The sequence below is a fragment of the Clinocottus analis genome, unplaced genomic scaffold, assembly GCF_023055335.1.
Source record: "Clinocottus analis isolate CAN_PGR_092001 unplaced genomic scaffold, fCliAna1.0.p SCAF_3, whole genome shotgun sequence".
NCBI lineage: Eukaryota > Metazoa > Chordata > Actinopteri > Perciformes > Cottidae > Clinocottus > Clinocottus analis.
This window is the reverse complement of record NW_027176042.1, coordinates 13,690,990-13,703,988: the sequence shown is the minus strand read 5'-3', so window position 1 is coordinate 13,703,988 and position 12,999 is coordinate 13,690,990. Positions and strand designations below refer to the sequence as shown.

At 40.9% G+C, this 12,999-nt stretch overlaps 3 protein-coding genes across 3 annotated transcripts; 1 reads left to right on the top strand and 2 right to left on the bottom strand.

The window, feature by feature from the left end:
• Positions 1–42: 42 nt before the first annotated feature.
• On the bottom strand, positions 43–5,160 carry mfap2 (microfibril associated protein 2). The gene is made up of 9 exons (XM_068593661.1): positions 5,092–5,160; positions 3,247–3,306; positions 2,555–2,602; positions 2,125–2,151; positions 1,930–2,010; positions 1,796–1,837; positions 1,622–1,709; positions 679–752; positions 43–591 (listed from the first exon to the last, which is right to left on the bottom strand). Exons 2-9 carry the CDS (start codon positions 3,275–3,277, stop codon positions 488–490), a joined length of 495 nt encoding a protein of 164 aa, XP_068449762.1. The 5' UTR covers positions 3,278–3,306; positions 5,092–5,160; the 3' UTR covers positions 43–487.
• A 761-nt stretch (positions 5,161–5,921) lies between these two features.
• Positions 5,922–9,937, bottom strand: sdhb (succinate dehydrogenase complex, subunit B, iron sulfur (Ip)). The gene is made up of 8 exons (XM_068595221.1): positions 9,817–9,937; positions 8,953–9,086; positions 8,174–8,259; positions 7,633–7,769; positions 7,028–7,144; positions 6,830–6,931; positions 6,613–6,735; positions 5,922–6,481 (listed from the first exon to the last, which is right to left on the bottom strand). The coding sequence occupies exons 1-8, from the start codon at positions 9,886–9,888 to the stop codon at positions 6,401–6,403; spliced, it is 852 nt and encodes a 283-aa protein (XP_068451322.1). The 5' UTR covers positions 9,889–9,937; the 3' UTR covers positions 5,922–6,400.
• A 281-nt stretch (positions 9,938–10,218) lies between these two features.
• mrpl20 (mitochondrial ribosomal protein L20) lies at positions 10,219–12,586 on the top strand. Its single transcript, XM_068594567.1, has 4 exons — positions 10,219–10,443; positions 10,799–10,909; positions 11,502–11,579; positions 11,679–12,586. Exons 1-4 carry the CDS (start codon positions 10,357–10,359, stop codon positions 11,850–11,852), a joined length of 450 nt encoding a protein of 149 aa, XP_068450668.1. The 5' UTR covers positions 10,219–10,356; the 3' UTR covers positions 11,853–12,586.
• Positions 12,587–12,999: the final 413 nt, after the last annotated feature.

Below are 12,999 nucleotides of genomic sequence, written 5' to 3'. Positions count from 1 at the left end.
TATATATATATATATATATATATATATATATATATACTAAGGTCACTCCACCTGTTTCTTCACACATGATCCTCATAAGAATGACTGCTTTTCAACACAAGTACAGTAACATATCAACAAAAACAAAGCATGAGATTAATACAGTACATTATGCCAAAAACAACACAAAATGATGTTCTGCAGTTTCATGTGCATCTCGAATAGTTTTATTGCACCAGTGTGATGATTTTATAGCACCAGTGATTCATATAATCATCAATGTTCTTTTGGAGGTTATTCATCCATACAAACCGGATATACTGGGCACACATACACATGGAAAGAGACATATGAACACAACAAAAAAGGGTAATAAGTTGAACAGGAGGAGTCAAAAGGCAAAGTGAAAAGAAACGAGGAGGAAAAAGGGCAGATCAAGAGGATGTGGATGAGTGAAAGGAAAAGCGGCAGTGTCTGGGCAGGTAGTGTCCGTGAACTCTGTTCTCAATCAGCAGCCACCACAGCTCTTCCCGCAGCTTCCTCCTATTGATGCACACTGGCCGCTCAGCGCCGCTACGCCACAGCGAGAGAACTGATCACGACACAGGTCCGCTGAACACAGAGACGCTGAGTTAGATAACGAGTCTTAAGATGCGAACAAACACGAAAAACAAACAAAGCAAAACACATTGAACGCACCTCTGAGCAACTCTTCATGTGCGCACACAGTCCGAACGCAAACCTCCTTGTTGATGACGTACACCCGTCGCAAACTAAGTGTAAACACATGGAGAGGTCACAAGAGTCATCTTCATCATCATCAGTCCAAACGATATCTAAAGAACAAGTCTGACAATAATCTGTATTTTTCTTGCTGTCAACAAATCCAATGAAATGCAATGAATTGATCTCAAGTGTTACCTCTGTATCCAAAGCCTGATTTATTTTATTCTTCTGTACAATTAAGCTCCATTGTTGTCTTTTCTTTTTGTTTTTAACACATCAGTGTAACTTATGAAACACCTGATTAAGTTAATTAGCACACCAAATGTGAATTATTTTTCGGTTGAAAGTAATCCCCAACAAATGGGCTTGGGGGTCCAGACAGGGTCCAGACATTGGCGCGTCGCAATAAATGGACTAATGCATTGTTGGTTTAAGTAGTTTCATAGGATTTGCTGACAATAAGACATATCCTTATTGCTTAAACGTATCAATTTGCAGGACAACTTGACAACTTTACATCCACACGGTGGAAACATAAAAACCTGCTGTAGCTTTACAGTGTTCAGTAGTCGCATGAAGGCATTGTAGTTCAAAAAGTCCTGTGTTTACTGCTATAGTTATGCTGACTGATATTTGCACTAGAATAGACCAAAAGTCATGTATTGTCAATCAGGAAAGTAAACCAATAAATGTGTTGAATACTGACTTTTGAGCTCTCTGTTTGTAAAGACAAGGTGTTCAGAGAAGATTTGTTTTGGAGATTTTAGGTGATGTAGAAGCAGTTAAAATGAGGTAAGTCTGGAAAGTCAGTTTGTCCGACAAACTTCAGAGAGGTTTTTACTGATTAAGGGACAAAAAGATGACTGGGTTTTCCTTGTGGGTGAACTGCTGGTTTCAAAGTAATTTCAGTACGTACCTGTAGAAGCAGAGGCTGTTCAAGCACTGCTTGCATGGCTTGTGAACAGAGTAGAGTCTGGTGCAGGGATACTGCTCCTCTCTGCAATCTGGAAATAAAACGAACAGCAAAATAATGTTTCTACTCAAACCTAACAACTGATAATCTGTCATCCTTTCGCTGAGTTCTACTTACCCAGAGGGCCAGGCTCTGTGGGCTCCGTCTCCAAATCAAACTCTGATGTTTACATGAGAAACAGTTTGACAAATGAGTTCTCGACACAATACGCACAGCATGACTCCGACCGGAGGAGAGTTCAGCAGATGTACCTGATTTTTCTGGACGGACCACTGGCTCGAGGCGAACCTGTTGCTGGAAGGTTCCAGGAGGAGAATCGGGATTTTCAGAGTCTGGACAAGAAAGAGAGTAATCACTTTAAAAAATAAACAACTAAATACTGGTAAAAAAAATAAATTAAAATGTAACATCAACGAACATTTATATGGACTTCAAAAATGCTTTACCTGGAAGATAATCCGGCCCATAGTCCTCTGTGAAGCAATGAAATAAGCGGGAGAGAAAATAGTTTAATCCAATAAACATTGGGAAACCAATTACAGTTCTCCTCAAACACACACAACAACAAGCTCTGTGCCAAATATAATAAACTACCTGAATGCCAAAACTGAACAAAACAGGCAGTTTGTGTGTGTAATGCATGACTTCATATGCAAGATGTTTAAAATAATAACATGCAGACTGGTCCAAATGCTATTTACACTGTGACTACAGTTGCTATGCGGGTGGTAAATAATAAGTAAAGAGGAGAGAACTCCTCGAGGCGAGGTGACACATCAGAGGACAACAAGAAATCGGTAACAGATGTGCAGAGCTCTGATATAAACCGATGCTGAGCTCGAGCAATCAGGGCCAATATTCTCTGAATGAACTCACCCAAAAAAGAAAACCGTTCTTGGTACTGAGCCTGGGCGAGCAGCAGAACTGTTGACATTTCAGAACAATAAAGTAATCACAAATCATGGTGCGATGAGTCAAATACAGGAGAGGGAAAGTAAGTAATTACAAGTACTATGAATACCGTAATTATAAATCTTTAGTATGCACTTTTTCAGGTGTTTTCTTAATTCTAAACACTGTAGTTTTTCTCAAAATTGTGCTGCAATAAATGAAATGTTGAATTTATTAGAAATAAAACGCAGCCTTATTCGGTCTGGTATATTATTGTGGTTATGTTAGCGAATGTTAGCATACATAAACTGCTGGAAAATTGTGTGACTGAGTTTATTTACTTAAGCTCCAGCTTGTTTTATGGATTTGTAAGAAAAAGTCACACACAGTACTATCACTTTAAAGTAACTATGACGTAACTTTTAATGTTGAAACATTCCTGGTACTGGGCCTGGTACGAGGATAATGGAAAAAACAGTAGCACATGTGTAGAAGAGGCCACAATGTCAGTAAAGTCTCGCTTAAGGCTAGCTGGTAACTCATTTATTGTACAAACTTGAGAGTGGTATCAATCTTTTCATCTAACGTTGGCCAAGAAAGTGGATAAAAGTATTTCCCGAAACTGAACTTTGAGTGTTGCACATGCAGGAGCCTTGGTGGACGGTTGGTGCAGTTACCTGGCATGCAGATGAGTAGGAGGACTCTCATGGTCACTGGGAGGTAGACTGACTTGGACACTGGGGGGGAGATGAGGAGAGTTTTAATAATCAAAACAGAGCAACATGAGGGGAATAAAGTGCTTAGTGTTGGATATTACTCTCCAAAACTCTCCTCTCTTCTCTTTCCTCCTGCCCTTCGTCACCTTTCCAACCCCCCCACTGCTTTCGACTCTCTCTGCCCTCCTTGCCCCCCCCCCCCCTCCCCCCCACACACACACACCCTTTCCACTGGCCTCAAACAGCTATGGCAAGAAAATAAAAAGGGGGGGGGGGGACTCTGACTGCAAGAATGTGGCACGTCTGTCTTCCTAAGAACAATTCCTCTGTTTTCCTACTTTCCTCGCTGCAGCAGACAGTCTCAGGGCTGAATTCCAGGAAAAGAAACAGAGGACCCCTCACCCCATCCCTCTCCCTGAGTTTTTTCATCCCTCCCTCCCTCTGCTTCCACATCCTTCTTTTCCCTTCTGTCACCCTCTCTGGTTATTTCCTCACCCCCTCCTCCTCTTTACCCCTTTTTCTTTCTTCTTCCTTCTACAAGCAGGAGCCTCTCAGGTTGAATGAAAATGACATGTGGACAGAAACACAGAAACACTGACAGCAATAGACATCCCTGACTAGTACTTGTTTTCTCAAACTGGCAGTAAAAATTCAGGCGGTCCCCTTGTGAAACTGTTGCATACAGTAAATCCATTACCTTAGTTTCCTGTAACACTCACTAAAATACTTTTCCACTTTGTGGAAAGTATGAATGCTTCTCTTCCGCTGCAGCACTGAAGGCTGCTTCATACACACGACATGAAGTAGTTAATTTGTGCTTCTCACATCCTTCAATGACGACTTCCTACCTTCTCTCTGGGGCCGCATGCGGATTTTCTTTTTTTTGTGAGGCCACACTGGACACGAAACGTGACCCGTATTCTGCATGTGTATCAATGAACGTCTGTGTGTCTTTGTGTGTGTGTGTGTGTATTATCACACACACACACACACACATTCTTTATGTGCATCACAGTGGCTATCGGAAACCATATGTTTTCACAGCACACATCTGGGAGCGATTAACCCCCTCTCCCTATTGAGCCCCTCCCTTCCCCACTACAGACCCCATACCCCCCCCACACACACACACACACACTCTCTCTCTCTCTCTCTCTCTCTCTCTCTCTCTCTCTCTCTCTCTCTCTCTCTCTCTCTCTCTCTCTCTCTCATTAGTAGGAGTTTCTGAGGACAGCAACAGGAGATGTGCTGTCATCTATTAATATTATTGTTTTGTATGCAACTATATGACAGACGTATAAACGCAAATCTAAATCATCTTCCCATGTGCCCTCATCGACCCCCAGCCTCTGGAAGCAACTGTTTTTTTTCTTTTCTGTTTTCCCTCTTGGCACCTCTCTCTCCATTGTAGTGCTATTGCTGCAGGCTTAGCTGTGATGTCCCGCCTCCTTCTTCTCTCCAGTGAAAACACAGGACCACATGTCAGCTCTCAACACACATTAACATACACGCAAATTATCGCACAATTATTCGGTGTGCATTACGCGGACATGGGCGGATGTGTTAATGTTCTTGAAACGTGGTTTGGGCTGCATGCAATCTGTGCACCTCACCTCATATCTCTTTATCCCCCCCTCTCCGACCCCAACCCATAGTTTTTTTTTTGAAAAGAATCTACTCAAGTTTAGACTTCTGAACAATCAGAGCACACACATTCAGATTCAGATTACATGCATGCAATATAAACAAAAAAGTAGGTTTGCAATAAATGTAAACACAAAACTGTTTTTTTTTAGAGGTTCTTACCCAACTTTACTCAGTTTGCTCCGACTATCCTCAGCTCTCATGCGTCCTGTAAGTGCAGGAGGACTTTGCAGCGCCACATTGTACCACCCCGCATCAGTAGTCTCCTCCCCGTCCAGTCCCAGCCTCCAGCCCCCGGGCCCAACACCGACCCGCAACAAGACCACGCTGATGCCGAGACCTGCTTCCCGTCCGGGACTGTGACGCTGCAGGATCAATCATATCGATGAGCGGACCAAATACAACACATACTAATTTATTGGTTTTCTACATCCTGTGTTTGGGAAATATGTATGTTATTTGCGCGTCTTTATTGATGACATACACTTATTTTTGAGTGAAATGTCATCAAAAGCCAACTCATGTTTTTTAAATATCTCAAGCAGTATTATGTTATTAAGATGTTCTTTTTTTTACTTCCGCAGATAAACAGTTTCCAGACATGATAGAAGTAGATTGATAAAAGCGTCCTAACTTTTCTGACAAATATGAATTACAAGCTTTACTGTGTTTTGATCTTTTGCATTAGATTGCACCAGAGTTGCTTTTATTGTGTTCATATGTGGGTTGTGCTTTTAAGCAGCTCTTAAACTATTTTACTGCAGGTCAAGGGGGTGTATTGTGTGAGACACCAACATCTAACTAAAAACAGAATAAACATTGTCTCTTAGAGAAACATCTGCCTTCAACTAAACTCACTGATGAAACTGCTGATACTTGAACTCATTTGAGGCTCCGCACAATTGTCATCCATAGGTCAGCAACTGCTAACCGCTGTGGAAGTGTGTAGAAACATTAGTGACATCACCTAATAACCAAGGAAAGCAGCTGGAGGCAATTAAACTATTTATTTTATTGATCAAAACAAAGACTGTATTTGCTATGTTGGAAGATCTGAAGGAAAATATACACTGTATGTCTTTGAAGCAACCGCTAACCGGGAAAAGCAATAAGCTGTTTAACTGTTTACAGACAAGAACACTTCTCCTTTTAACCTTAATGTGCAGCATCGCATCTCCCAATTGCACAAACATAGACACAGTAGCGCTGAAGACAAAGACAAATACCTCTTTATGAAAAATGTAAGACTCAGACACACGCTCTCATGCATTCATACTGTACATGTGCGTTTATGCAACACCAAGTCCTTCCACCACACACACAGGTTTATTACAGTTGACTGCAGTCTGCAGTTTGGTGTGGTGGTGGAGCCGACTGGTGCACTGGCCCTTCAGACCTCAAAAAGCATTTTTATAAATCAGTAATAATAATATCATGGAGGGAAGTGATGTACAAAATGACAACAGAGGTTTCAGACAGCAGCTGCCGTCTTCTCCTTGTACGTGGCCATCATCTTCTTGATTTCAGCTATTGCCTTTCCTGGGTTCAGGCCCTAAGAGGAAGACCAGAAAAGACGAGGAAAGAGCTGTGAGAAGCTGCGCTGCACAAACAGAACACGTTGTCCGTTTAAATGTCACAAAATATACATGAGCTGTTGCATGCATGTGACTGCAGATGTGTTACCTTGGGACAGGTCTTGGTGCAGTTCATGATAGTGTGGCAGCGGTAGAGAGAGAAAGGATCCTGCAGCTTGGACAGACGTTCCTCTGTGAATTCGTCTCGTGAGTCGATCATCCAACGATACGCCTGTGAAACAACAGGATGTGACCCATAAACGCTTCATCTGTGTGCTTATTTTTTATGCAGACTCTGCTAAATGTTAATATGCTCAGACACACACCTGCATCAGCACAGCCGGCCCAAGGTATTTGTCGCCGTTCCACCAGTAGCTGGGGCAGCTTGTACTGCAGCAGGCGCACAGGATACATTCATACAGCCCGTCCTACGGTGGGGAAAAAAGCAAGGAATGACATTTATTTTCTTGTGACTTTTGAGAGCACTGGAAAATGTTTTACCAAAATAAAAAACAGTGGCGCACCAGTTTCTGTCGGTCTTCCACCGTCTGATGGTACTGCTCCTTCCCTTCCTGAGAGTCATCCTTCTTCTTCAGGTAGGGCTCAATAGACTTGTACTGTGCATAGAAGTTACTCATGTCCTGCAAACACAATTGTACAATCAAGGATCCAGTCAGCATTCAAATGTCAGAGTAAAACTTTCAGATAAGAATGCATCTGAGTATGCCATAAAGTAAAACTAGATTTTGCAACTAAATGTGGGTGTCAGAAGAAGCGGAAAGTGTTTGTCCTGATATCAATATCATTTTCAGTAATATGTAACATTAAGCTAGCTAGATGTATAGCATGTGGAATTTTACCCCTGAGTCTTTAACTCAAAATGATCAGCAACACAAATACTTGCAGTTGTGATACATAAAATATACCATGTGTATATTTTCAAGAAAAATACAGAGGCAACAAATTATTAAATTAAATATACTGTACTATCTATTAGCATGCTTTGGCTACATTTGGTAGTCTTTGGATTGGTTAGAATCATCACTAAAGAACAAAACTTAGAGGCGTCCATGTTTGACAAACAAATTTGACTAGTGGAGTAGAATTGGCATTGTGGATATTTACTCACAGGTACCAGGTCCTTCACCACATACATATGTGGAAGAGGGTAAATCTTAGTTGGCTTGCTAATGTTGGTGTCAATCTTGTTGAGACATGCAAGTGTGTTTCCTCCATTAATGTTCATTGCGCAGGATCCACAAATACCTGCATTCACACAAAAAAACAGAAGTTTATAATATAATGTCTGAGACGAGACAGTGTGTACACATTGGAGTTTGAAAAAGAAGAGTAATGTCGATTGTAATTCTTTGGTGGAAAAAAGAGAAGCTTGTGCGGCTTTACGTTGGCATGAACACTTAGTCACTGAAAAGGAAAATAAATCTACAGAGCAAACTTAGTATTTTGCCTAAAATAAACAGGCCTGGTTTCTAAAAAAAACTACACGACTCTTACTATAACCAGGCAACATAAATACATAATCTCAGACTTTTTAAAGTTCATTCTAATTTATTAATTGATTACGACTACAACTTTTAACTCATACAGAAATATTATATACCAGATTTTATGATCTATAGGTCAATTTTTAAAGCTTTTGTGTTACTGACCTTCTCTGCAGGAGCGACGGAAGGTCAGAGTGGAATCCATCTCATTTTTTATCTTGATCAGGGCATCAAGAACCATTGGGCCACAACTACATGAAGAAAAACAAATCAGTGTTTGACTTGTCCAACAATCTTTTTGTATTTTGGACTCTTTTTGTTGCAGTGTTGTATTCACAGGCGTTGAGAGTATACCTAAGCTGATTAATGAACAGATGACGGAAGAGGACTGGAAATATGCCAGGCTGTTAGAGCCACCTGAATTAAATCCACCTGAAGGCTGTCCTCAGTTTGTTGATCCACATGCCCTCTGTTTACACGTGCTTGGGTACCGCTTTGAACTTCACTAAGACATAATCCTCCACCGGTGCAAGTGAACATAATTAGCAATTAGCAATTAAAGGGGAAATATTCTGCAATATACATTATAAGAAATAAGCACAGAGGGGATCAGAGTACTCTTTGCTGCACCTCTCACAAATAAAAGTTACAAAATCTACACAAAGGTCACACATAACTGCCATTTCTGACTGTATGCCACGTGAAAATTCATTTTAAACTCAAACTCCCCATTTGTTTAAGAAGTGGCCGTGGAATACATGCAACAATACACTCCAATGTATCTTCAAATAGAGAATAAAAGCCTCTCCTATAATTGGGTGCCAGGACACATTGTTGTGCATTATGACAGATTAAGTTGCTAATGAATGAGAACACAGATTTACACAATGCAGCACACACAATGTTGGGCTTTATCATGGCAGGGGAGAAGCTGTAACACCTACGTGTTAAGGTCAATGTCATAGGTCTGCATGCGGGGCTTGTCTCCTGGAGTGTCTGGGTCCCATCTGTATATCTGAAACTTCTTTATTCTGGGTTCAGCTGCTGGAGCCGCTGCTGTTTGGGCATACCGCACCGCCTGACAGCAGGGACAAGAGGGGGAGGGCATGATTGTATATATTGTTTTCATCACACACTTTGCATTTACTCTTTTCCTCTAAAGTTACATATTAGTGGATCAGCTGTTTTCAGTAATTCAAACATTGCTTAAAACAATAAGCCTAAACCACTGCGACATCAGTGATACGATAAACATGTTTTGGTGAATTAAAACATTCCATTAAAATCTTGATTTACCAGAAATCACATTTCATCTTATGACACACTGAATTGACATGCGTTTTGTTCATATTATATGCAGTCCATAACATGACAGCTTGACTTACTATACTATAATATGTAAAACAATACATTATAAGAATAGCTTTATTAGAGAACAGCTTCATTTTTTGTAAAGTTGTCGATACTACAATTAGCTTCACTGAGCTGAAGAATAATTACAAGTTTAACTCGTACTCGCCATGTTTGACATGAACGTGGATTTAAATCTTCGAAAGTGACATTTGAAGCTGAACTCACACTCATACAGAATAAATAAACACCTTACAGACACCACAACGGACGAGAGAGGTTAGTTATTAGCTAGTAACGTTCGTAACATTGACTTCATTGCATAGACGGAGCCCACTGCTGTCACTGGGTATCGAAACGATGACGTGACATTATCTAAGCAAAGCAATGGCTGAAACTGTAACTGACAATAACGGGTAATCGATATTGTTCATTTAGTCAAATGATTTTCGACGTACCACCAGTCCTGCGGGGGAGCGGGAGGCCAAAACAGCACAGCGGCTCAAGGACGTAAGACCAGCCACCGACATTTTGGAGTTCCTCTGACCTCCACCGTCTGCTCTCCCAGCTTCCGACGTGGCTGCGTCACAACTCTGGAAAAAACGCGCGTGTTTTGTTGACCGGCGTCTTCCGCCTTTAAACTCACGTTGACATATGAAGAGCGAGTTTTTTTTTAATAGTTCGTTTGACTTGCTTGTGACAATGTTGTTCAGTCCGCTACGAATTGTTTATTCTTCCATAGTCATACTACTTATAATGGATTTGTTTTCAATATAACGCGGGCTTTTATATGTCAGCAAACCCCAGGCGGAGCAGAGGACACACTTCCACGGAATGTCCGGGCGTTTGAATCGAACAAACCGAGTGCGCCTCTATCAGTCGTCACACAGCATGCTCAACTGTATTACACGGTCTTATTACAAGTGGAGCTGAGTTAAGGTCACTTAAATATTATATCCGCTCTGTTATCAAGGATCCTGTGTTGAAGTAGAACAGAGATGGTGTTTCTGTCGCTATCTTGTTGGATCAGAAGCCGTGGACCTGACAGATATTGGAAAGTTCAAGAAGTTCTCAAACATGCACGGGTAAGGGCACGACTATTTCCTGGAGGAGAAGGGCTACGCTGTTCCATGCTGTCAACATATTGGGACGTGCACCATGTTCGTGGTCTGGGTGGTAATAAAAGCATCGTTTGAACAAATACATTACCTATGTTGTTTGATTCGGTGTGAAAGATGCCTCATTCACAAAATATATAGTATTGACCGCAGTGTATTCTCAACCAAAACTGATACGGTAGCCGCAGAGGGTCTGGGTACAATTCAAAGAGAAATACGTGATTTTATTTGGGTTGCATCAGACTGGTTTTGTAAGTCATAGGTTATTGACATTGCTTGCGGTGTAGATAAGTCATTTTGTTTATGTTTCACTTCCGGTCAGCACTTCAGAGGCAGAAAGAACCGCTGCTACAGTCTGGCTGTGCGGGCGGTCAGGAGAGCTTTCGTCTACGCCACCGCAGGTCGGAAGCTCAAGAAGCGCAACATGAGAACGGTGAGACACCTGCAACTCAAACACAAATGTCCACTGCAAAAACATACACACACATTAAAGCTGATTCTGATGATTTAATTTGTAATACCCGGTAAAGAGCGTTAACTACAGTGTAACACGTGCTACCTTTCTTTGTATAAGGATGGCTCACTTGAGCAGAGTGTCTGGGAATGATGGGGAACTTGCATTTGACCTCATTTTGTGAGCAGTGGAGGTTGTATACAGTCTGTGATCCACTCAGTATCAATTTTACGTTACAATATATATTTAAAACGTACTATATACAACTAAAACATATCAAAGAGTATTGGTCAATTGATCGTGTGTTAAAATCGTCAAAAGAAACCATGTATTTCTTGTATATTATTTTTTTTGTAGTATTTTATAGTGTTAGTATTTAGTATTTATTCTGTGATGAGTGATTTAAAATAGACATTGGTTAATTTTAGGGGGTCACATGTCAGAAGGGTTGGGAACCACTACCTCCTATTGTACAACCACTAAAAGTCTCTCCAATCCTAGTTGCAGGAGTTTGTATTCATTGTTTAACTTTACAGAATGTGCATGTTGACTTCTGCTCTTATTTCTTCAGCTCTGGATCTCACGCATTGCAGCAGCATCACGAGAGCACGGCATGAAGTATCCCATTCTTATTCACAACCTCACCAAGGTTAGTTGTGCTGAGTGTTACAGTATTGCACCAGTCCTGTCTATGGTCTTTATGTTGGTTGTTCACTCTATTTTTATGTGACGTGTATTTTTCATACAGACAAGCGTTCAGCTCAACCGACGTGTAATCAGTGATCTGGCTGTCACAGAACCTCGGTCATTCCTCTCACTTGCAAAGCTGGCGCGGGCTCGGCAACAAGAAGGCTTCCGTGTAGCGTTGGGTGACGGCAAAGAACCTTCTGGTGTCTTCTCCCGTGTTGTTGTGCTGCAGTAAAGGACTTGAGGAAGTGAACGATCTCCAGTTGTTATGTGGATTAAAAGAATGCTGGTGTTGGATTGTGGAGATGTTTATGAAATGGTCAGTCAGGCACACACTCACCTCCTTGTTTTACAGCTATCTTGCTTAAGGACACTCCAGCTGACCTTGATGTATGGTTTCTCCTCTCACTATGCACCCATGCTGCTATTGCAATGTCCAAAAGCAGTGCATCCCTGGAAACTGATTTGACAAATGTAAATGCATTTTCCTTCTATTAACAATACTGATAATAGAGAAAATACATTATTTTCAGATGACCCATTTCAAATTAAGTAAATTAGATGATATTTTTCAAAATTGTGCACTATTATGTCATAACAAGGATATAATGATAATCCAAGAGGATGGCATTAAACAGAATAGCAATAGTTTGTCCACAGACAGCCCTTCTTCTGCTCCATTCCTTGATTTCAGTCCATCCCCATCATGTGTGCCAGACTTTTCCGGCTGCAGTGTTGTCGACAAAATACTCCACTACAGCCGTCCTCATTACCTCCAGTATCATAATACAGCACATGATTATTAATTCACACAAACCGTGTATTTTGCATATGCAACTTCTTGTTAGGTTATGATTTGATACAGATTGTGAGTTTTCAGGAGATTGGGCAGAAGACTGACCTCAAGCTTTTTTATTTGAGTAGTGTCTGTAAATATTTATTTGGCCAATTGTTGTGCTGAGGTTATCCTCTGACTGTTTGGTTCATTAAACATTTTGATATTTATTTTTTTTGTCCTGTCTTAATTATCTTCAAACATGTTATGGGTATGATTTTGACATTTTATTCAGGACTAGTTATTTGTCCCTACACATGTTATTTTATAACTGATTGTACACACTATGCACGGAATAAAAATATTAGAGACCACAAGGACATAATTATCTTGATTCAATAAACCAATGGTATATGAGAAGCAACGCACCAAACATTCCTCCAGTTATCACATTTACTCGATGAATGCTCACTGATATACAAAGCAAACATCTCAAACAATGTCAATGACCTATGACTTAGCAAACCAGAACCAGTCTGATGCAACCAAAAGAAAATCATGCACTTTTCTTTGAATCGTATGCATCGTGTCCCTCTGCGGCTACCGT